The following is a 23733-nucleotide window of genomic DNA, read 5'->3' on the forward strand; positions in this document are numbered from 1 at the left end:
CCAAACACAACATAGCTGCTAATTATTCCCACTGCTGTTAGTTCCCTTTGATCTCGCTCTCTGATCATTTAATGGGAAGCAGCTTATGCAGTAATTGAATGTTGGAACCAGCAGACCCCCACACACCACCCCACCCCACCCCCAGCAGGGGATACACATTATTTACCCATACAAAATCTTCCAAGGGTTATTACCATGTAAACTGTGATGAATTAAATTCACAGGAATTATTTCTGAGGCACGTAAATGGGAAGATTGCTGCAGAGGAAAAGCTGGGGAGCTGGCTCCATCCCAAGAGCAACACAGCCATGGAGTGAGAGGAAGCCCAGAACTTACCCCCATGACTCTTGTGCTACACAGTGAGCAACCAAGTGTGCAAAGGAATGGGAATGCTGGAGAGAGGAGCCAGCATGTCAGAATTTCCATCCAGAAAAGCCACAAGCTTCTGACCACCTTTGTGCTAGCATCCCCTTGCACAGGCATGAAGAACCCTCACCGAAAGTCCAGAGACTTAGATCACCATCCACTGCACAGAAGCCTCCTTAAATATTCCCTGGTACTCAGTGCCTCACAGGGAACTCAAAATGGACCCCAGATGCTGACTGAACCTCTTCCTCCCTTTTCTTCCTCCACCCTAAACAATCAGCAAAACATCAGAAGATCAGGGGCTCTCCTACCCAAGTCCAGTGGGATCTGACATACACACAGCAAGGCACTTTAGTGGCCTAGTCTTTAGATCTGACTTCCCCTGCTGGCAAACCAGTCTAACCTGGAGTTCCAATCTAAAGCCCATTCAGCCCAATATCCTGCTGTTGGCAATGACAGAAGAAAAACACAGCACTTAGAAGAGCAGGTAAGCACAGGCCAGCCTCCAATGCTGCACTTCAGAAGCTTCCCGAGCCAGAGGGCAGTGGGTGCTTGGGATCTGACGTTCACAGATGGGTTTTTCTCCCAAATTTTACACTTCCATTTTTTGAAACTTTTAGCACCTACAGCATCCTGGCACAAGAGAACTCCCAGAGATCCATCTCACATCTCTTTCCCTACAGGAGTCCTAAGTCTTCAGTGTGTCACATTTACTTAGGTGCTACTGACTTCATGCATTCCTAAAAGAACAAGACACCGATTCCTCCCCCACCTCGTGCTGTCTCCAGGTTTTCCCTGGCTAGGTTACAAGGAATGGTGTCCAGGGAGCTTTTGCAAGTGCCAGCTTTGACATATCTTGGGCATATTCAGCCAAACATCCCCATGAATTCCTGCCTGCATCCGCAGAGAGCAGCATGGGACAGCTGGGAGAGAAGCTGCCTCAGGAAGGTGGAAGGGGAGAGTGAGCACTCTCATCCCATGAGCATGGTGATGTTCCTTCTCTGAGGGCACAGGAAAGGCCCTGGGCAATGGGCTGTTCAGCTGTGTTCCCCCCACAGGGACTCCTACATGCAGCTCCGGCACAACGGGTTTGGATCCCCACTGAGAGCAGTAGCGCAGGTGCAGTACAGAGCAGAGGGAAATCACATGTGTAGCTGGGGAGCCATTTGTCACAGCCTTTAATTTCTTAGAGTGAAGAAGACAGAAGAATATAGGATTCATTACTTTAAATTCTATATAGAGACAAACCAGCAAGTGCGTTTAACAACCAAAATATACTTTATAGACAGTAATGGATACTGTAAAAGTGTAACCTCGTATTTGGATTATCAAAGGCAGAGTCTATCAATTTTTTGTTTTGTATTAAAGTTGTTTTTTCCACCTATTGAAAGTGGCTCTTTGTGATTTCACAGGGCATTACACTTTATGTGTCTCATTTGCTGCACCCAAAGGAATTTCATTCTGCTGCATTAAAAAATACCTTGGGACACTGGCTAAGCTTTTAACTTTCCAGAACACGCTGTTCCACGTCTGTCTCCATCCCAGCAGCTACCTTCTTTGTCTAATTTATACATACATATATGTATTCAACGCAATCCACATGTCACATTGCCTTTGTCACAATGAGGATTTTGTTTCTATCCCTTTGTGCCAAATCCATGCTCACCTGCCCAGCTGCCACCACTCTGGTCCAGAAGGGACACCCTGAGCTTCGTAGCACACCTAGATCCTGTGCACTGCACACAGGTGAAGCAGGGAGCTGCAAAGTTCATTTGCTGCAGATGTCCTACAGACACACTGCACACTCAGATGCACACAGTATGATTTCACTCTCCTGTTAATCTTACTTTATCTTTTAAGGTAAAGTGCAGGCCATGCTCGCTGAGCATTACCATGCCAAAGCAGGACTACCTCTTAGTAAAGGATCGACCCCATCGCAGCACCAGGACTGCCACCCATGAGAAGTGCCATCACAAAACCCACTTCCAAACGCATCATCTATCCTTCCTTTATAACCACAGCAACCAAACCATTGAGCAATTTTGCCTCAGTAGTAGTAAGCCTGCTCTCTGATTTGTGCCATGCTCTCAACTCTCCCTGCACGCTTGCCCTTCCTCTTATTGTCACTATATTGAATTGGCTCAGATCTTGCTGGCTTTAGATCCTGTTCCGAAAGATCTTACTACCAAGTAAACTTGGGCAAGGCTTAGTACATTGCTGAATCTAAGCTTCCTACTGGGCCTTCCCCAGCCGCATTACTGCCTGACAAAGCAACGTGTTAACAATTCCTGTTAACAGGAACTGAAGGTGCAGCTTGGTGGGTGACCCGGTCCTGCTGGGCAACACGCACTGCAAAAGCCAAGAAAGGAGCTTGGTCCTGCACAGCTATGCGAGCTGGTGAGCACTTTTATAGTGCAATATAGCCCACTGTGTCCCACTAGGAGCTGTGTAAAGCAGAGCCAGTCACTGTGAAATGTAGCTCACTCCCACGATGACGAGTGTTACATTCCGTCTAAAATCATTATGGAGAGAATTTCCAGGGCAAAGGAAGCTGCAGAGCATTTTCATTGTTACAACAGGCAGGGATCCCGAGTGCATGCTGCTTCTCTGATCTTCACTGCAGTGACCCGGAAAGTTCTCTTCCCCAAGAGCTCCAGCCTGCTTGAACTGGAGATTGTGCTCACAGGGAGGATGTTCCTTCTCAGAACGTGGATGAAAATCAACCCACTTCTGTTAATTCTCCTCACCATGGCAAGTAGCTGCTCACTTCCAGAGCATGACCTGGTTTCGCACGACACCTCGCTCTGCTGCCCTGGCCGGACTGTGCGTGTGTGCTCTGTGGGGAGCTCCGCCCCCCACCGGCACCATACGAGGTGTGGGGCAGCCGCTCAAGGAGTCAACACCGAGGTCCCACCCCATGTGAAGGGGAGCATCTCGGAACCAGTCAGGTGGAGGAGCTCCTGCACTGCCGCAGCGGCCAGCTACAACCTGCCCCTATGGAGAGAGAGAGAGCAGCCCCTGCCCAGCCCCGGCGCGCAGGCACAGCAGGGGATGCAGTGACACACTGACACCAGGCTCCGCACAGAACCCAGGCATCCCAGGCAGCGCTGGGAACTCTGAGCTTGTTGTGTTTCTCTCCTGCATTTTCTCACAACCTCCAATATTATTATAGTGACGCACAACACCAGAGAATATAATTGCTGCAGTGATTACTTACAGCCATTACATTAAGATTTAAAATGCTCCTTTCAAATTGAGCAGTTTTTTCAAAGTCAACAGCTGTTTCACAGCTTGAAAGCAACAGTTAAGATAAATTAAATAAAAAGGGTAATAAAATCACAGACTAAATTTAATTTCCGAAGCACACGCAAACTCCACCAAAGCCCTTAAAATATCTTTTAAAAACATCCACAGAAACAGAAGTCAATACAACCAGCAATTACACTGTGCTCATTAATAGGAATGTGATGTATGAGCACAACTAACTGTGTACATCTAAATATATTTCAAACAGAGCACAAAAACAAATTCATGCAGCATTTATAGCACTATTCGGAGGGATAAATCAAACAAATTTCAAATCTCATTTGAAAATCTTGGGATGAATTAAAAAAAAAACAACAATATTTATAATACATATTCTTCCTCTTAAGGTACGTCCATATATATAAAGTGTGGTTAATGGTTAAGCCCTGCCCTTAGGGTAAAAAGGCAGTCTGGCTTGTGCTCAAGAGCAGTACAATGCCGGAGGCCTTATCAGCTTATCAGAGCTGCTTATCAGCTCTTGAAAAGCACCACTTTCCAAGGCAACAAAGGCAATCCAAAGGCACCACTTACATTTCTAGAGTGTACGACTTCCCCTACACGCCAAAAGACTTTTCTCCAGGCTGATTCCTGTTTGCATTGCGAAAACACTATTCACAATTCAAATGGCCTCTGCTTGGCTAGCGATGAAGTGCCGACACTACACATCCATTCGCAGAGGCAGGAGCCATATCCTGGCTTCCTTCCATGCTCCTGGCAGAAGAGCTTCCCACCTGCAGTGCCATTCCAAGCAGGCTGCCTCCCAAGGAAGCTGCCTCCTTGCCTCCATCCTTTACATTGGTAATCAGCTGCTCAGCATTTTACACTCTATCACACTTGAAAAGAAAATGACACGAGAATCAAGAATACATATTCCACCTTCTTCATCACAACTGGGGTTTTGACATGCTTCTCATAAATGCTCATTAGTAAGAAGAAATATCCCAAATCAGTTTTCCTCATACATCTTCCCAGTAGGCAGCCAGATTTGGTGCTGCAGTTCTACAAAGCACAAGTATTAGCCAGGTATATTGCAACAGACAGGTACATTCTCCAAGTTACACACCACTTTTCCTCCTTCCTTCCTCACTGCTTATCCCTTGCAAGCAGCAAAAGGGACTATGACAAGAAGAGATCAGCCAGTCACTTGTTCTAGAAATCACTGGGACTACCTCCATAGGAAAAACTGCACCAAGTGCATGTCCAAAAGAGTGAGGTGAATATGCAAAAGAGGATGTACCTCACTGCTTTGAAGGATGGGCACCTCTGTGAAGTGGATTACACCAAATATCTTCCTACACTTGGTGCACAACCAGGATTTTGGCAGCCACTCAGAACAAGAGGATGTGTTGGCATATATTCAGGATGTGATTCACTTCACCTACATTTATCTGCCAGAAACTCAAGAAGGCCGCCTAAGCTAGTCTTTTCCCTTTGTGGACTGAGGATACAGACTCCCACAAAGGGGTACTTGCCTACCTCAAGTATCCCACCTCAGCTGGGATGGATCCCTTTCTCTCAAACAACTCCAGAGAACCCAGAAGATCGGTTTAGGCTGCACACCTAGTGGAACTTGGCCTAGTCCAAAAGTAGATCTCCTACCTGAGGTCCAGCCAAGACAACATAGAGTCCTTACTGCCGTGGGGATGTTTTTAAAAGAAACCAAAACTCGTTACAACAAACCTTTAATGCTGAAGGAGCTGTCTGAACATGTTTGCAAATATGAATGAGATTCAAGTGGATGTAAAAAAAAAAGAAAAAGAAAAAAGAAATAAATAGATTTTAAAAATAGTCTAACTTACATCATTTCCATGCAGCAAAGGTAACTAAGGCTACGTACGTACAATACTAATGCTGACTGTGTCTCGGTTACATCTCAGCACCGACACATATGTCCCAGATGGATGTTACATAATGTTTTTGGAAAAATAAGCATTTTCCAGTGATTTCTGAAAGTAGAACTGGGTGTGCTGTTACAGCCTGCTCCAGAAAGAACACTGTTTGTCCTACACACACTGCAATGAAACGCATTCCAAAGTGCCATGCAAAATGTCACCTTATCTCACTTAAAGTTATTCCATCTAGTAATATCAGAGAAATGATGACAATATGTTGTTCTACATGAAAGTACACGACAGTGCTATTTTTGAGACCTGGCAGCTGCCACTCTTGGCACAGCAGATGGCACTGATAAAGACACAATGCGGGGAACAGGTTGATAAAGACAGAGCCCTCATCACACTTTCACTCTGCAATTACACTCAGCTCTAGAATACAACTGAAATGCATGGCAGGGTCACTCTTGAGCAGGAAGACCCTGCTCATCTGCAGAAAATAACTCTTGTAGAACAATTAACTGTCTACATGTTATTAAGCAGAATCACTTTCATCTCCTGTTCACAGGAACAGAAAAAGCACCCAGGAAAGACATCCAAAATCTTGTGTGTTCATTGTACTTTCATTCTCGCTGAGGGAGACAACCTTTCATGCCCTGTAATGCAAATCCAGACTCAGCCAGATACCACTTGCAGCAACCCTCAATCTACACTCCACTAAGGGCCAGGGCACACATCATCAACCATTGTCGCCTCTTGTAAAAAAAAAAAAAAGTCACAAAAAAAAACACTACCTTTTTTTTAGAGGGGGGGAGTTGTTAAACGAGAACATTGCTTATGGGAGGTAGCAGCCAACCGCTCCTGGAAGCGGAAACAGCCTCCTTACCCCAGGGCACATACGGCAGAACAGAAGCAGGAGCAGCCCTCCAGCCCCTTCATCCCTGCCCTGCAGACAGGGCACTGCTAACACTGCAGGCACTTCTGCTACAGTAGGCAGGGAAGCTGCACACATCCTGCTGGTGCTGGCAGCTGGCAGGGACTCACTACCATCATCTCACGGAAACACTACTGCAGAGAACAAGGGTGCTAAACAATATTCACAACCTCTTAATGCCAATGAGACTCTTGGTTATAGTAAGGCTTTCTTTTCAAGTAGGCAAACTAATAAAATCAACCAGAATTTTAAGTTCTAGCTTTTGTAACAGAGAATCTAGAACTGGGGCACAAACATAAAATGCATATAAAATGTTTAATATACAACTTCAAACCATGATATCTTTTTAAAGTTGATTCCATCCTTGCTTATTAAGTAATCAGAGTAACTTACACCAGAAGCTTGACACCTACTACCTCCAACTCACAACTGCAATCGTTAATCATCATCAAAACACCGCATGGTTAAAAATGTGGCTGCAAACCTTGGACCTCTGCAAGGTTCACCTTGGTCCTCATGCCCTGAACAGGATAGGCTTCATCTTCCAGGTTGGTTTTGAACTTTTATGCTTTCCGCTCAAAGGCATCATGAAATTCTGGATCTGCGCTCACCTCACATGACTACAGAGTCCTTTTCTTTAATAGCCCACTTTAAATACTGCTAGACCCTCTTTCCTTTGTATAAATAATTAGTTTAGAGATTTGAGGGTCCCACTTTACATACCACAGAGACACAGCTTATGCCAGCTAATGGCAAGATAAGATATCTTCAAACACACTCATTTTTATAGACATGTGATTTATAAAATACCCAGACAACCATCAAAACGTTATGAAATGTTGGGAAAGTTTCAGTGAAACTTCCATAGCTTCACCTTGGTTTCTCATCTTTACAAAAGAGGAAGGTCCTGTACCAACAACATACATTTTTTGTTTGTTGTCAGAAATTTGATTTAAGAGTACCTGCAGTAACTGAGGAGCACGATGTAAACTGCTGCTTAGGAAACCAGAAGTCCTGGTGGAAGGGAACACAAACGCTCAGGACAGGCTTTGTGTCCTGTCAAGTGCCAGAAGCCACCAGAGAGAGCTACGTGCCCGCAACACCACGGCTCATGCCAGCTGAGCACTGCAGAGATCCCAGGATCACACCTCCGGATGCTGGATGCCATACAGTGCTGGAAAACATTTCATCTTTAATGAAAACGCCAAAGTCAACTCATCTGACACTGCTCTGCCCATCAGCAAAGTAATTTACACAGCCCTACTCAGGTTTATGTATTTGGGGCATCTGTTCAGTTTCTGTTACTTCTGGCCTTGGCTCCCACACTCCTTCACAGATCAAGTAACTGCTTTCCCTTGCTGCTAATTTCAACAGCTGGTTATTACTCTCCAGCCACCTGCTACACTCACCTGGGGAAGAGTCATAAATAAATGTGTACAAGCAAGCAGATGCTGTCATTTCACAAACTGATCCACCTAGTAAAAACCATCCTGCTCAGGACTGAAGTGCTGAATTACTGAGCATGTGTCTTGAGATTATGTTCATAAAATCCAAAACCAATTGCCTTTGTTTATTATATCAAATGAGTAAACGAGGAAAGAGTGTTACGAAAAAGAATTTACTACAAATAAATAATTTTTATATTCTGAACCAAGGCCAAAGAAAGGCCAAACACTTGCTCTTCCCAATAAACACAAAGGCAAAATAAGATACAAAGCACAGGGTTTGGTATTTGGTGTAACTGACCACTTTTACATCAATGGCAGACAAGGTAACATCAAGTAACCATGGGACCTGGAATCCCTGACTGCAAACAGAGGAAATACAGATGGTTCATCAGGCTTTGTTAGCTGTGCTGTGTGCTCTTTATTGGGGAGTTAACTGGGTCATTTCTTTTTTGGATGTCAGTGCTAAGAGAAAGTGAGGGTGTGCTCCACATTTAGAATCCACACAGACTATAAAAGAGTAAAAGCAGTGCTTTGCAGACTATGCCACAGGAAGATGCAGCGAAGAAATGGTTTCCTCTGTGTTTGAGAAGGGACATCTTCCTGCAAGGTTAGGCAGTTTGGCCTCCACAGCCTTTAAAGAATTTACTTCTGATGAGGCCAGCCCACCTTTCAGTGGCAGTGGCCTAACCCACAATCACTTCTGCAGGTTACACAGGTGACAATAACCTTTGCCAGCTGGCACCAGGAATTAAATTATTTCTTGCTGACTTAAAATGGAAACATCTAGCACTGAAGTGCTCTGCTTCCTGGTCAGACAGCTCACAAACCCCCCATCTGCATTAGTTTACAGCCATTTCTACACTAGTACACATGTACTGCAAGGTCAATTATTCTGACAGCAAAACTTCCCAGTTCAGCTTCTGCAGATCTGTTGGGGTTTTCCCAATAAAGACAATTCCAACAAATTGTTAACATAGAGCACAGTATTATGAGCTTTTAGTGGATTTTCCTCCAAGACTAAAAGCCAAACTCACACACTACAACAAGGCTTCACATCTGAAAACCAGCCCTTATTAGCTTAGCAGATACACAGCTCAGCCCTTTCAAGACTATTGATGCTATGTCAGCATTTAAACCATTGTACCAAAACGTGACTGACTGGAAATAACTAGAGAAACACTGAACCTCCCTGAATACCCAAAATCTAAAATCTACCCAAAACTTCCTCACCTACACTAAAACTGATAAAGCTCATCATAAACTTAACACCCTACCATTGCACTAGAGATAGCGTGTTTAGAAGTTGGTGCTATTTAAAATACCAGAAAGAAAATCCAAACCTCTGAAATGTCATTTTTTGGGGAAAAAAAACCTAGCATTTAAGCTAGGCAAACTACCATTAGGCAAGAATTGTATGAACAAAATTAAAGAGGAATAAAAGTTACTAAAAATGGCAATAAAAATTGGGCAGTCTATAAGCACAAGCCCAGAAAAAAACAAACTACAAATATTGAACACAAGGTCTAACAAGAAGTTTTCCTTGACAGCTCAATACTTCCCCTACAGCAGCATAAATTAACATTTAGCAATCAAAGAGACGAACATTCTAAATGAAGGTGCTGAAATCACACAGTCACAGGACGAATTCAGGTGCCAAGAGAAAGGAGGTGGAGGACAGACGGGCCAGCAGGATAAGCTGCTGAAGTGTGATGGAAGTCATTCAAACCAGACAGCAGGAAATGGGGCAGAGAAGAGGCATGAGCAGCAGCGATAGGACTCAGAGCAACTCTTTCTTCAGAGACACTAGTAGCCATTGAGCAGAGGGGACAGAGGAATAGGTGCTCTCTCAGTACAAAAGGTGGTGGGTTTAACTTTTTTTCTGTAAAAATAAGATTTTGCATCAAGCCAGATTTCAATCCCAGACAAGCGACACTACCTCATGAGTTACAAACTCCTCATTTCTTGTTATGTTGCTTTAAATTTTGGCTCGTGATGTTAAGACTTTCCTCAGAATTGCTGAATTGTAAGCAAAATAATATTTACAGTCCCATATGAAGTACTGAAAACATGTTCAGGACACATTATCAAAGCAAAGGGGGGCTGAAAGACATTGTGTGAAGTGCGCTACAAGGCTGAGGTGCATATTCCACACAGGAAGCACGACCTAAGTATAGGTTAAAACCACGCAGCATGAACAACCCAAAGGACGCTGCCTCCAGCAGGGTTCAGCCCAGACGCTTCCAGGCTCCTCCCAGGTTACTCAGCTCAGCACACAAGGTCCTAGACAGGCTTTCTTTCTAATACTTGAGAACAACATTGATTAGAGCATCTCCTCATCTTACAGTAGTCGTCTACTTGTGAATAGCTATCTCATTTCCGGAACAGGGAGACTTCCAAAGCGAAAACAGCTATCTTCCTCATACCATGGCTGCATAGTTAAGGTGCCAGGTACAGCAGAAATAAGACTACATCGGATTTACATGCTTCTCTTTAACACAAGCAGCTGCACCAGTTATAGAGTTACTGAATCCCAACAGAGCCACTGGACAAGAGCCCAAAGAGCCCTGCCTGGAGAGACTTTTACCGGTGCTCCACTGCCCGCGGAGACCTGCGCTGCAGCTTCACGGACTCTTTAAGCCGAAGAGCCACCAACGCCTCCGAAAGGGAAGGCTCCGCTCGCCTCAGCCCGCTGAGCCCGCTGCCGCTCCCTTCAGGGCTGCGGAGGCAAAGCCGATTACATGAGGAACCGGGAAGTGAGACGCTCCGGACCAGAACTGACAAGAGGCAACGTAGTGGGGTTTTTAACGTGGAAGGGAGCCGGGGGCGGGATCGAGCCGCAGGAGAGCGGCCCCGCCCCGTGCCGGCAGCTCCGCCGGGGCCTGCCCCGCCTCACCCCGCCCCCGGGCACACGCGCAGGCCCGGCAGCCGCGCGCTGCCATGGCGGCAGCCGTTGGTGGGGAGGCCCCGGCTGCCGGCCCCGCGGCGGGCGGCGCGCTCTGGGCCGAGGTGTGGGCGCTGCTGCCCGGCAGCGAGGAGGAGCTCACCTTGGCGCTGAGCGGAGAGGTGGACGGCTGCGTGCGGCCGCTGCTGCGGCGGGCCCGCGGGCTGCTGTACGGCGCGGAGGGCCGGCCCGGCGGGGAGGCGGCGGCGGCGGCGCTGCGGCGCCTGGGCGACGTCCTGCGGGACTACTCGTGGGAGAAGCTGAACGCGGGCCCGTGGCGGGAGGTGAGCAAGGCCTGGCGGCAGGTCTACGCCTACGGCTGCCTCTTCGGGGCGCTGGCCGAGGTCGCCGCGGGCCGCCCGCTCGCGCCCGCCGTCCGCCTCTGCGACATGGGGCTGCTCATGGGCGCCTCCGTCCTGGACAACGTCCTCGCGCGCCTCGTCCGCGTCCTGCAGCAGCACCTGCCCCGGGAGCAGCGGCGCGGCGCGGCCGGGCTGGCCGCTGAGGTACGGCCTGAGGGGCCCGGCCCCCCGCGCGCTTCCCCGCGCCGCCCTCTCTTTCCCTGCTCTGCCCCCCGGGGCTCGGCGGGGCCGCCGCTGGCAGCTGCGGGACCCAGCCCCGGTGTTGCAGAGCGCCCGGACCGAGCCCCGCCCCGCCCCTGCCGTGCGGCCGGAGGACGCGGTCCCGCGGCTGCGGTGCCCTTCGCTGGAGCACTTCCGAGACAACTACCTCATCCCGCAGAAGCCCGTGGTGCTGGAGGGGATCATGGACCACTGGCCGTGCATGAGGAAGTGGAGGTGAGGAGCGGGAGGCTGAGCCCTGTCCTGTGGGATCGTTCTGTGGCCGGTATGGCGTGGGAGCCGCCGCGTGCCGCTGAGCGCTCCAGCGAGCCGAGCGCGCCGGGGTCAGGCGCAGCAGCGGGGTTTGGAGCGCGCAAAGGGAATTGCGGAGGTGCGGGTCGGTGCGACCGGCTCCTTCGTGAGGCGCGTTTGAGTGCTGAGTCCCGGACACCGGCATTCAGCAGCGAGCGGTAACTGTGCTGCCTGTGCCCTGTAAGCAAGTGTTTCCAGCACTGAGAATCGGGTGTTTGTGAGCTCATGATTCCCTAGAAAAGGGGAAACAACACTTCTGCTTAGTTCAAGCAGTTGCTTTCATTCCACAGCCAAGGGTGAAATCGACGTTAACCAAAGGCACTTGTTTCACAGGGGGTTTGTTCTGTTTTGAGGGAAGGTTTTCCACTGCTTAACTTCAGACACTTAAGAAGATGAATATCTCTGTTTAGTGAACGTCATTGTCAGTGGTGAGCTGTATGCCACCCTCCAAAGTAATTCCCCCACCTTTAGCCAGGATGGGTATTACTGCCACCTGCAACAGAGTTTGGCCCTGATGGAGAGCTGATCTGGCACAATGATGAAAACGTAAAACGTGTTTAGGAAATGTGGCAGCAGGCAGTAGAAAGATAAGACATCTCTAGGCAAGAGGGACTAACAGCCTACATCTCAGCTGGTAGGAAGCAATAGTTAACTGAGGTAAACAAGGTTTGGAAACAAAACAAGAAGGACATTGTGGCATAATGTACACACAAACCTGACTGCTTGTTTCCTTGCTGCTTCCGTCCTTTTCTGGTGCCTTTTTGTGTCTCATTGGTTGGTTTTAGAGAGAAAAACCTCATGGTAGTAGAGCTTTATTATTCTAAAAGATTGATTTTGCTTGATTACCTTGCATTCAGAATCAGTAAGAGCAGCAGAATAAAGGGGTAATGGAACTTCCTTTATTTCAGTGTGGACTATTTCTGTCAAGTCGCTGGGTGCCGCACAGTGCCTGTGGAATTGGGCACCCGATACACAGATGAGGATTGGTCTCAGAAGCTCATGACTGTTGGTGACTTCATCAGCCAGTATATTGTGAATGAGGTTTGTTACTCTCATTTTGGTTCATACAGCAATGTGTTACTGGTACCAAATTTCTGCTTAGATGAAGTCAGGGAGGGGTGTGCTATAGAAGGTTTGATGTTTTCAAGGTCTGAACCTGCTAATAGTTATTGTAACAATAGCTAGGTTTGATTTTTATATATAATCAAGTGTACAGCAGCTGGAATTTGATGAATAGATGAATACCTTCTGCAGCACAAACCTGAATGGCGGAGTCTAAGGATAAGGGATACTCAAGCCAGCAGTTTTGTTTCTCTTGGTTATTAAACTGCTTAGTGAGATGCAGGATCCAAATTCCTGTGCCACCAGTTAAAAGAATAAAGACTTGGTTAGCAATTGAATGTCCCTTGACTTTCCCAGCTGAGGATCCAAAGCCCTCATTTCCATTTCCAAGCCTTCTGGCAGGGAGGACCATGTGCACATGGTCTGTGGTATAGCCTGGAATCCAGGATGCTTACAGAGAAGGTCTGTGTTCCGGCAGGGCCTGGCAGTAATGATGCAGAGCACTGTCACAGGACTGGCAGCAGAGCTGGTGGGCGCTGCAGGGTTATCACTGGGCTGCTTTGGGCGAGCTCATGTGTTGGAGGTGGGGATACAGCTGGACTTGCCTTTTTGCAATAGCTGGAAGTTACTATTTCAGAAGACCCCTTATCCTAGTCAACTGCTGAAACAATTCCAGTACTCTGAAACAGACATCGGAAATGGTGGTTTCCTATAAGTAAATTCTGCTCACCTATAAGAAAATTAATTGAGAATTCTTACCTATGTGTCACTCTCTGTTTCTCTGGTTTTTTCTTTCTCTGCTGTGATGTCAGAAGAGTGTGGGATACCTTGCCCAGCACCAGCTCTTTGATCAGGTAAAACCAAGTGAATGTTTTTATCTTTCTGCAGTCCAGTGTTCCCTTTGTCATCTCTGAGGATGTCTACTCTGCTAGATGGAAGGGCATGTGGAGAATTCACAGTATTTCTTATGTTTCTAGTCCCACAGTTTGAAGGAACAGAGGGAGGGGTTTGTTCCATTTGGCTGAAAGGCATGGAAAAAAAAAAATCTCTTTCAGGGGTGAAGACATTCGGTCTTAGTCCTTTTCAGTACAATGCAGCATAAACATATAGGGATATCAACTGGAAAGCAGCATTTCCCTAAAGAATATGTAAATCAGGGAATAGGTTTGGACAAGAAACGGACTTCAGTGGTGATATGTTCACCATATTCTGAAATGTCATTCCCATTAACCAGAGATGAGGTTGATGGGAGATGTAAAAAGGGATCTTGCAGAGATTCTCTGAAGAATGAGAAACCCCTTTCTTTCTCCCACCTCTCCTTCCAACAGAATCTGCTTGCTAGGACAGAAGGTGGGAGGACATTTCCTGCAGGTTCCTAGCAGTTCAGCTACTTCTCTCCTGCCTTTGCTGGACAAGCAGGTCATTTGTTTTCTTTGTGTCAAGCCTTGTTCCTCTGTTCTGTGAATGACATACCTTTAGCAAGTCAGCAGAAACCCTTTTAATGTCTATTTCTTTATGGGAATAGATCCCGGAACTGAAAGAAGATATCAGTATCCCTGACTACTGCTGCCTGGGGGAAGGGGAGGAAGAGCACATCACCATCAACGCTTGGTTTGGTCCAGAAGGCACCATCTCACCTCTCCATCAGGATCCCCAGCAAAATTTTTTAGCCCAGGTCTGTACTGTGATTACTCTGTATGTACCATTAATGCTTTACCTAGGAAAAGTGCTCACGGTGTGCAAGTGCTAGAGACAAGGGTAGCAGACAACTTGATGAACAATTGAAGGGTAGGGAATATGCAGATATTGTTTTGCTATTCTATTGCATTAGTTGCTATTGCAGCTTAATCTTGTAGGCCACAAGTGCTCCTCATTGAGATAGATCATTACTTATCTTCATTTTGCAGATGATAATTGGGAATCACAAGAAGCCGCTTTTCCAAGGTCACACACAGATTTTGTAAGAGTTGGAAAGAACATAGATCCTGTCAGAGTATACCAAGGAATTTGCTTTTCTGTAACTGGAAGATTTTGGGGTGGATATAGGTGCATACTTTAACAACTTCAGGCTACCTGGTAAAATACCTACTCATGCATGCACTGAGTCAGATGAAGTAGTATTTGCACCATGACCTCATTGCTGCTAAGGGAGATGCTGTTTGTAGGCTTCAGAGTGACACAGTTACGCACCGGGGCCCTGTGTGGTATGTCTATACACAAGTTCAAAGATGTGTTCCTGGTCCAGGCAGCTGACAGCTTCAGACCCTGATGGGATTTGTGTTTACTGGAAGGAGTTTGCTGTTTCTTAAATGGCTTACACTTTGAAACATCTTCCAGGAGAATCATGGTGTTGAATGCTTTCTACTTGTCTATTTGTGGGTTGAGGCTTAGTTCCTCTGTCCCAGACAGTTGCATCTTGCTAACCTGTGTTTTCACTTGTACTGAGGCTTAATTCAGGCCTGCCTAATGTGAGTTTTTACAGCTCCAATACTCTGATTTAACTTTATATTATAGCAGTGTCTGTTTATTGTGAACAAAGACAATGTTTCTTGTAATCAGGTCTATTTTACTCTGAAGTGCCAGCCTTGGCCACAGTTTGTAATGTAATGTGCAGGTTAATGACACATGGAAAATGTTTACTGTCATATACACAGGTATTTGGAAGGAAGTATATTCGCCTGTATTCACCACAAGATTCAGAAAACCTGTACCCACATGAAAGTCAAATTCTTCACAACACCAGTCAGGTAAATAGCTACCTGAAATTTTAATGTCAGTAAAATGTTGTTTTATCAAATTGAATTTGAGAAAAGAGATGCTACTGATGATGGATTGTTTTGGTTTTTCATAGGTTGATGTGGAAGACCCTGACTTAGTTAAGTTTCCCAATTTCAGAAAGGCTGCGTTTCAGTCCTGTGTTCTGATGCCTGGACAGGTTCTGTTTATTCCAGTTAAATATTGGCACTATGTACGATCGCTTGATGTCAGCTTCTCAGTCAGCTTCTGGTGGTCATAGCTCTGAAGCATGCAGAAAGTCTGTTAGCATTGCAACAGGAATTAAGAATTCGTCTTGAGTACAAGAATGTTCTTCCCTATCCAGAAGTTAGAGGTCGATTGAAAAACCCAACAAACTCGTGCTTCAGCATGGTGAAAGAATCTGGATGGATAAACAGAAAGAAGATGCTGCAGCCACTTTACTGTTGTGGGTGTTTCAAATATGAACGCCTCATATGTTAGGTTATCATCATGTGTGTGTGTATCTGAAACGGCTCTATCTATGGCCGCTGCCAGGACTCTGCTTCTAAGTGTATTTGGCACATCAGGTTAGTGTTATCTTCTACTTGGATTTAACAACAAACTGGGAGTTACACAAGCAGGATTTAAATCCCAGTGAGGGATGGTACTACCCAAGGGTAGCAAGATACCAGTCTCCTATACACAGAAAGTTACCAGTGTTAAGACCTAGGAACATAATTAATTGTGGCTAATCCACAGCTTAATTGCAGTTAAATAAACTGAATCATGATTTGAATATCTGCCTTCTGCAGATATGCTGCCGTTCCACACTGGTACCTGGCAAGATTTGATGCTTCTGTTTTTTTAAGTCACTATTAAAGTAAAAAGCATCCTTGCATAAAACTGGACAGTGAAGTGCTAATACCAAAAGCTAATTTTAATTACATTTTTTTTTCCACACTTCACATACAAAAGCTGCCATTGCCCCAGTTCTGTCCGGCTCCCGCCCAATCATTTTGACTGTGGGAATATTCCCTCTTTTACTGAGCACAGCTGCTCACAAACTGTCCTTTTGTTTGATGAACTCTCCTGTGTCTCCAGAAGGAAAAAAACCCAAGCAACAGTGCCCACTGAAAGCATTCAGACTCTAGCCATAGGTGAGATATTCAGCTGTCCACTTCAGTGCGACACCACAAGTACTGCACTGATTTTTCAGCTGCTTGAAGCCCTGTGGTGCTAGGAACAGGTTTCATTTTCAGTTGTGTCCCAGCCCAAGAGCATGGAGAACTACAAACACAACAACCTCCAAGAGAGCTGTGCAGGCATAACTGAAGGAGAACAGGAAGGTCAATGATAATTTTATTGCAAAATTCTTAAAAGCTTGAGGAAAAACCAAGCACACTGACCTCTGCATTGTTGCTAATGAATACAGTACAAGCCTGGCTGTTCCGCAGGAGTGGGGAAGAGATTTTACTAAAATCCAGTTTTCCTAGGATCGTCTCGTGCTGAGCACGAAGTTCTTCTCTGTTCGCGCTGGTTTTGGTGGTGACTGGGTGTCCGTGCGGCTCACTCCTGTGAAAAAAACAAAAGGAAGGTCAATGACAGACACATAAAAAAGGTTGATACTATATAACCTCCAGATTTCTAAAATGCTTTATACACTCCTGTGTTCCTGTTCAGTGTCCAGTTTCCCTGGCTAAATAAAGGAATTCCGAAGAGATCATGGTGGTCTTGGGAGCTCAGTATTTCCAAAGGTGCTGTGTCCCCTGCTCTCCTGTTACAAACAATATGCACGTTACCTGCTCATGACACAAGGCATAACCCTGGTGTTTTCAGGGCTCAGTGTTGCCCCTGTATGGTTTTCTCTATGAAACATACAACTGAAGTCAGAAATAACTGGCAACCCTGCTAGAGCTGTTACTAACATAAGCAGTGCCCTGAGTATCAGCCCCTTCTTGAGTATTACTATACTCATCTGTTTTTGTTTTAAATAGGTTCTTGGTACCTGGAATGTCACAAGTCCAGAAATCATTACACTGTGGACAGCGAGGTTCAGTCTGAGCTCTAAAGTACTTTCTGATGCAAGGTAAATGCATTCCAATTCCACAGGATTCACATACTTGGCTCTGAAATCAAAAGCATTGAAAATCTTTATAATCTGTGCTTCAGTTTAATCTTGTTAAAAGGGCAGCAGACACGCACTGGGGCATTCCAAAGTAGAGCTGGTGGATACTCAAAGCTGCTAAATGATAAAGGAGGTATGTTCCTGGAAACTAGGAAATAACTATTTCCCTTTATGGGCAAAATCTAGCTTGAAAGACAAACTATGGTGAGGTATTTGGCTGCAATGAAGGAGACCTCTGGGATGGAAACATTAACATGGATATACTCCCATGGTACATTGGCAGATGCCCACTGAGGTAACAAAACAAATGTTACCTGGATGGCAAGGCTGTGACAGATGTTACACTTCCTTGCCACATCTTGGTAGTTGCTGAGAATGTATTGTTCCATCTCGATTATGCAGCGAGTATGCAGAGTAAACTCTCCATTTCTCTAAGGAAACAAGTGGCAAGATGAGGAGTTTCTTTTAATCCCTTTTACCTTCTTGACATTCCTGGTCACCTGCTAGCAAGCATTTGACATCCACTTTCTTCTGCCATCATGAAACTAACATGCTGACACTGATGCAATGCAAAGTCAGAATACTTTTGAGGTAGAATTAATGTGTTTAGAGGATCAGAATAAAGATCTCACACCTTTTACAGAGATTTATCTAGTCCTAAGAAGGTATGCATTATTAGGCATGCTCTCCTTAAACACGTGCAGTTTTTGGAGCTTCCATTTGCCCATTAGCAGAAATTCTGCTGGCTTTCAGCAAAATCTGGGCATTTGCTGCTTGAGGTATCTTTGAAAATCTCTGCTAAATCACTAACAAAAGGAAACATGTGGCAGCAGGCTAGAGACTATGATGCAAGGAATCCAGAAATAAAAGGATGGAGGTCTCACTTGTCCTGACAAGCAACTGTGGTAAGCTCATCTTGGTTTCTCCCTCATGAAAAATAAAGGAGATTTAAAAATGTGCACATTTTTATGCCCATGCATTTCTGGTACAGGAGTTTTCAACATGTTTGGCCTCACAGCTTTTCAGGATATTATAAACTTAACAGTTACAATTGACATTTACCTTAACCATAATGGCACTGATCACCCTGAAAAGCTTTCCTCAGGTCTTGTTCCAAGTTTAAGTAAGCCATGCTGTTGTGAACCAAAGAGGTCTCTGTGCCACAGTGCAGGGCTGTACCTAGCTCATGGGCAAGGAACTAGAATCATGTCCTGTACAGACCTACACAAGGACTTCTTCCTTGTCAATGTACTACCTTTTCTGCAACAAACACTGAAGCAGCAATAAGCACATGCTCCACAAAGACATTTTTGCCATCATTCATTAAAGAAAGCTCCAGTTTCATCCACAAGAAAGTAATAGCTGCACTTACTAACATACAGACACTTGAAGATACAGCAGTTACCTCAGAGAGCCACTTATCCTCCACAAAAACTTTCAGCACTTGTTCCGCTTCTTTTTTCTTCATTTTCTTTGTCTTAAGTTGGTCAGCCAAGTTTAAAATATCTGTAGAAGGGGCAAAGCCATTTTCTGATAAAATGATTAGGTCCATCTACAGAAAGAAATATGTTCAACTATTAAAAACACCCATGCAATTAGACAGACACACCTTATAGTAATGTGCAGCTTTTTTAGCTTCCAAACATAGGAGATATATTACAGTGTATGGCTTGGTCCAGAACTGTAACACAAAGGCCAAAAGCTGAAACAGCTGTCAGTACTTTGACAGCTTTAATTCTTGCCAGGAAAACGTTTCCACAACTGTACAGTGGTGCCAGATGAAGCTGCACTCAGGGACCGTGAGCATACGTGGCGGTAAGAGATCCACTTCCTTTTACTTGGTCTTTGTCAAGGTTCTTTTGAGGAAAACCCTCTCCTTACTCAAGTAAGTGTAAGTTTGCCCACACTCGAGTCAGCAGCACTGCTGAACTTACCTGGCATTTGAAGGCTGTAACAGTGTTACCAATCTGCGGAATCTCTCACTGGAAACATTTGCTTCCCATTATCACAGAGCAGCATATAGAGCCAGTAGGATTGTGTGCCATGCTAATGCCATCACTGCAGTGCTGACAGGCCTGCAGAGGTGCTTCACTGGTTACGGGGGAGGGCAGGGGAATCTGTGGGTTCTGTCCATGCAGACTAGGCTTTGCAGGTGGCACAGCACAGGCAACGCACCTCTTGCCAGTTTGTACGGAAAACTTCGTGAGTGTGGAAAAAATCACCTCCATTTTCATGTGTTTTAAGATGGTACCTCCACAAATAATGTGATTTGCTACCTAATAGCTGAGGCACTTACTGTTTTTCTGAACAATTCTAATTCATTTTCGGTATAGTCAGATGCCATTTTAGTTATTTCAGTTTCTGCCAAATTCACCTACAAAAAAGAAAATAATAATACTTAAATTGCCACCAAAGTTGCCTTTGTGTTTCCGCACCATAAATTGTAAAAGATCCTCTGGGGTAAAGAATACATCAGTTCACAGAAATGTTGTTTTTTTAAGTGGCATGAAAGAGGCTGTTCCTTAAAGATGGCACTCGGTGGTACTCGAGTCGTTTCTTCAGGACTGATCTTCCAGCCACATGTTCTCCACAGCTCTCTCTGCCCAGTCGAAGCTCTTAAACAGCCCAACCTCCCCCATATAGCTCTAATACAGGATATCAGTTCCATGTAGTAGAACACCAGGATACTGTGCTGGACAGTAGCAGTAACTATGTTATAATAGCCATTCTTGTTTTGCTCTGAAGAACAGTTGCTGTTATTTTGTATTCTTACTGCATATGCTACTGCTATTGATTGTTAGCTCAACTAAATTGGCAAAATGACCCAGAAAGGTTAAAGCAGCAGCTAATGTTAGAATACCTCCTGTACAGTCTTTTGAAATTCCTATATAACTTTCCCTCTCTGACATGCACAATGCACAGCATTTAGGGAAACTTTTATAGGTCATTCCTTAGGAACCCTTTTATGCTAGGTTGATTTCTGACTAAGAGACAAAACTATGTTGGGGGGCTCTCTGTGTTTTCTGGTTTAAAAATTAGTCTTGTGAAAGAAAGCCCCTGTGAAAAAGAAATCTCACGTCAGCAGTGTTAATGCTAAATAAATGAGCACTGCTGCAGTCCTGCTGCCACTTTCCATTTCCATGCACCTCAGTTGTTGGCAGTTTATCCTCCCATTTCCCTCTTCTGTAAGTAGCTTCTACAGCACCTGCCAGCATAACAGGAACAGCCCCACTTAAACCAGGTGATGGCAGCATCATACATGTACTTACTAAAGCATAATGCGCTCTCCCGTCATCTTCTGACAGTCCCTTCCGGATCTGCATAAAAAAAGGCTGTAGATGCCTGTTGATGGTACTGATGAAATCAGCCAGTTTATCATGTGCATAGTAGACTGAAAATAAATAAGAAAAAGCACATAGACAAACAACCCAAACAGCTCCATGTCAGACAGCTCTTTATGTGTTTTATCTGCTGAAACTTTAGTGTAATTCGGTAAGGAACTGAACTTAATAAGGCAGCATTCAAACAGGTTTATCGTGTTTAGCAGATAGGTCATTTTATTCTGCTGCTGACTACTGCCTTCAGAGAAGCTCAGCTCCCAGACATTCTGCCAGGACTACCCTACTTCCAAAGCACTGGATTAAACTGTTTGTAAAGCTTGAATTTCTAATAACTCCCCCTGTAAAATGCAGTACCTTAAAAAAAAACCAACAAAATTTACAAGTGCTGCAAATTATTTTTTGTGACAGAAATAAATTACTTCCTTCTGTAGGGCATAAAATGCAACTCAGCTAATGCTGTAATCAGATGTCCAACATGTTTTCAGAATGCAAGTCAGTGGGCTGTGCTACACTCATATATTCACTGCATGCTAGATCTCAGGATGTGTAATTTAAAACAATGCCTGTTGGAGTTACCTGCCTTTCAATAATAATGTTTTAAAATCGGTAATTTGAACAGTATTTGGGTGTTTCCTTTTAAATGGCACTTTTTGTTCTTGAACATTCCTTGTGAGAACATTCCCATCACTAAACTTTCTTTAGATGGCACATGCTTTTCAGAAATACAATTATTTGTAACCAGGAAAAAAACAGTTCTTCCATCTCCCCACTTTTTCCCCAAAAGAGAGACACACCGTTATGGACTTCACAGCAGTGTTTGTGTAATTTCCTTGCCTCCGATCCTTCCATTATCCCATGAGACATCAGGACCTGCAGGAACCGTCGATGAGCATCAGTCATCTGAGCTGCCATCGTGATACTCCACCAGGCTCTGAATGCTGCAAGAGGCATACACATTATCAGTGCATATTTTCATGCAGATGGAGAACACACACTGCAAAAAGAAAATCCCCAGGTTGTTCTCAGAACACAGACAGTGACTAACTCCAAGGTTTTGGAAGGATGCAAAAGATAAAGCCCAACTAATTTTAGCTGCAGAAGAGACGAGCACAGGCACTGTTCTCTCATACCCACACTGGCCATGGCAGTGCTGTATCTGTAACCACCAACACCTTGCACGGTTTGTGTTGATGCTTCTGCTCACCACACACCCCGGTGACCTGTGCAATGAGGAGTGCAGCTCGCTCCGGACAGACCCCCCCCCCCCCCCCTCTACACGTCCTGAACAACTCCAGAACTAAATAAACGCATCTCCAGATACCCTTGACCGCTGCAGCCAAACCACCGCTAACAGCTCACCAGAACGACAAAACTTCCGGGCCCCTGCGAGGCCGAGCGAGGCCCAGGCCGCGCCCCGCCGCGGCACTCGGCGGCGCCGGCCGAGCGCGGGAAGTGGACCCGGGCGTGGGAGTTTCTCGGGCAGGGCGACAAAGCGCCCTCGGCTCCTCTTCAAAAGGGGCGACCGACAGCCTCCGCCCGAGCCCGGCCTCCCGGCACCGCTGCTTCGCCGGCCGCTCGGCCTTCGGGCGCCTGCCCAACCCGCCGGTGAAGCCTCGGGCAGCCGCCACACTCGATCCTTCGGCGATCGCTGCGGCCGCCTGCGATCGATCGGCTCTGCGCGGGGCCCGCCCCGTGACGCCGCTGCGGGGGTGGCCCCGCCCCGTCGTGCGTAAAGCGCCGTCCGGCGGTGGCAGGGGCAGCGTTGAGCTTCGGTCCGCTCCGTTCCGGTCCGCTCCGTTCCAGTCCGCTGGGGGTGAAGTACGCGGGCCTGGGGAGCGCGGCTCCCGTGTGCGGCCGACCCGGTCCAGACTGGAGGCCTGGCGCGGGAGCCCGTCGCGCCGAGCAGGACCCCGACCAGGCCAGGTACCTCCGGCGACTCCTCCGCCCCTCCCGGCTTGGTGGCTGCGCGGGCTCCTCCCAGTTGCGAGCTGTGGCGGGGCCGGGGCCGCCGTTGCCTCTGCCGGGGCCGAACGGGCGCCTGCTGTGCACCGTGCGGGGTGGGGGGAAGCTCCGGGTGCTGCTCGGAATGTCCCGGGGCGGCGGGGCCGGGGAAGCGCCGCCGCAGTTTTCTCTTGTCCCTCGCCCCTGGACTCGGGCGCCGCGGCTGAGGCGAATCCCGACAAAACGGATGGAATTCCCAGAAATGCCCTTTCTGCCGCCCGGCGGGTGCGGGACGAGGTGACAGAGCACGGGCTCCTGCCCCGGGCTGTGGTGCTCACGGTTTGCACTTCGAGCGGGTTTTATTTCCAGCCTGTCCGGGTTCGGTCTCTGCAGTAACGGTTCACCCGCAGGGCTCGGCCTGCGGCCCCTCCCGTTACGGGGGTGCCGTGTCCTTATTCCCCTGGCTGACTTCTGTCACCTCGATATGAGAACATGCTGGAGAGCAGGACCTTCAGCTGAAGTCATCGCCCAAATCTAACTCGATCCACGTTTTTCCAAGAGAGCCCATCTGCTCATTTTGAGAGGCTCTCCCGTCTCTGTCAGTAGGGGTTTATCCGGATGTGCCCCGTCCAGCTCCAGAAATGCAGATACCCTTTGTGTGTTGTTGTGTAAGGCGTTAGCTCGAGGTATCCCAAATTACATGAAGGAATTTGTGGAATGAGGATTAAAAGGATATTAAAATATTAGTAAAATCAGTCATTTAAAAAGAATAAAGAATGTCTTGGTCCGTTAAAATCCACTAGTCTGTGAAGTACAGTTCCTTCTTCAG

The 23733-nt window shown here is 46.4% G+C and overlaps 2 protein-coding genes across 7 annotated transcripts; one reads left to right on the forward strand and one right to left on the reverse strand.

Moving 5' to 3' along the window:
* Nucleotides 1-10804: 10804 nt before the first annotated feature.
* On the forward strand, nucleotides 10805-15892 carry KDM8 (lysine demethylase 8). 3 transcript variants are annotated; one of them, XM_061474103.1, is made up of 7 exons: nucleotides 10805-11333; nucleotides 11458-11624; nucleotides 12608-12740; nucleotides 13574-13615; nucleotides 14287-14436; nucleotides 15416-15508; nucleotides 15613-15892. In XM_061474103.1, the coding sequence occupies exons 1-7, from the start codon at nucleotides 10824-10826 to the stop codon at nucleotides 15775-15777; spliced, it is 1260 nt and encodes a 419-aa protein (XP_061330087.1). In that variant the 5' UTR covers nucleotides 10805-10823; the 3' UTR covers nucleotides 15778-15892. The 3 variants fall into 3 exon arrangements, with proteins under 3 accessions (XP_061330087.1, XP_061330088.1, XP_061330089.1); XM_061474104.1 differs by lacking the exon at nucleotides 12608-12740 and adding an exon at nucleotides 14090-14180; XM_061474105.1 differs by having other exon boundaries at nucleotides 11569-11624.
* Nucleotides 15893-16826: 934 nt separating this feature from the next.
* On the reverse strand, nucleotides 16827-22929 carry NSMCE1 (NSE1 homolog, SMC5-SMC6 complex component). Of its 4 annotated transcripts, none has more exons than XM_061474109.1 (8): nucleotides 22891-22929; nucleotides 21758-21901; nucleotides 20892-21013; nucleotides 19919-19996; nucleotides 19028-19174; nucleotides 17937-18053; nucleotides 17503-17623; nucleotides 16827-17069 (listed from the first exon to the last, which is right to left on the reverse strand). In XM_061474109.1, the coding sequence occupies exons 2-8, from the start codon at nucleotides 21873-21875 to the stop codon at nucleotides 16987-16989; spliced, it is 786 nt and encodes a 261-aa protein (XP_061330093.1). In that variant the 5' UTR covers nucleotides 21876-21901; nucleotides 22891-22929; the 3' UTR covers nucleotides 16827-16986. The 4 variants fall into 4 exon arrangements, with proteins under 4 accessions (XP_061330093.1, XP_061330091.1, XP_061330092.1 ...); XM_061474107.1 differs by lacking the exon at nucleotides 22891-22929 and adding an exon at nucleotides 22323-22583; XM_061474108.1 differs by lacking the exon at nucleotides 22891-22929 and adding an exon at nucleotides 22175-22201.
* Nucleotides 22930-23733: the final 804 nt, after the last annotated feature.

The sequence above is a fragment of the Pezoporus flaviventris genome, unplaced genomic scaffold, assembly GCF_033815535.1.
Source record: "Pezoporus flaviventris isolate CSIRO_AGI_PZ_B2104156 unplaced genomic scaffold, CSIRO_AGI_Pfla_v1 ptg000078l, whole genome shotgun sequence".
Taxonomy (NCBI): Eukaryota; Metazoa; Chordata; class Aves; order Psittaciformes; family Psittacidae; genus Pezoporus; species Pezoporus flaviventris.

Excerpts from the sequence above, each read along its gene's own strand:
- KDM8 (XM_061474103.1), top strand. The coding sequence starts at position 10,824 with ATGGCGGCAGCCGTTGGTGGGGAGGCCCCGGCTGCCGGCCCCGCGGCG. Across the intron at positions 11,334-11,457 it reads CGGCCGGGCTGGCCGCTGAG|AGCGCCCGGACCGAGCCCCG; the intron begins GTACGGCCTGAG and ends CCGGTGTTGCAG. Across the intron at positions 11,625-12,607 it reads CCGTGCATGAGGAAGTGGAG|TGTGGACTATTTCTGTCAAG; the intron begins GTGAGGAGCGGG and ends CCTTTATTTCAG.
- NSMCE1 (XM_061474106.1), bottom strand. The coding sequence starts at position 21,914 with ATGCCTCTTGCAGCATTCAGAGCCTGGTGGAGTATCACGATGGCAGCT. Across the intron at positions 19,175-19,918 it reads TAGAATTGTTCAGAAAAACA|ATGGACCTAATCATTTTATC; the intron begins GTAAGTGCCTCA and ends TTCTTTCTGTAG. Across the intron at positions 18,054-19,027 it reads AGGATAAGTGGCTCTCTGAG|AGAAATGGAGAGTTTACTCT; the intron begins GTAACTGCTGTA and ends TTGTTTCCTTAG.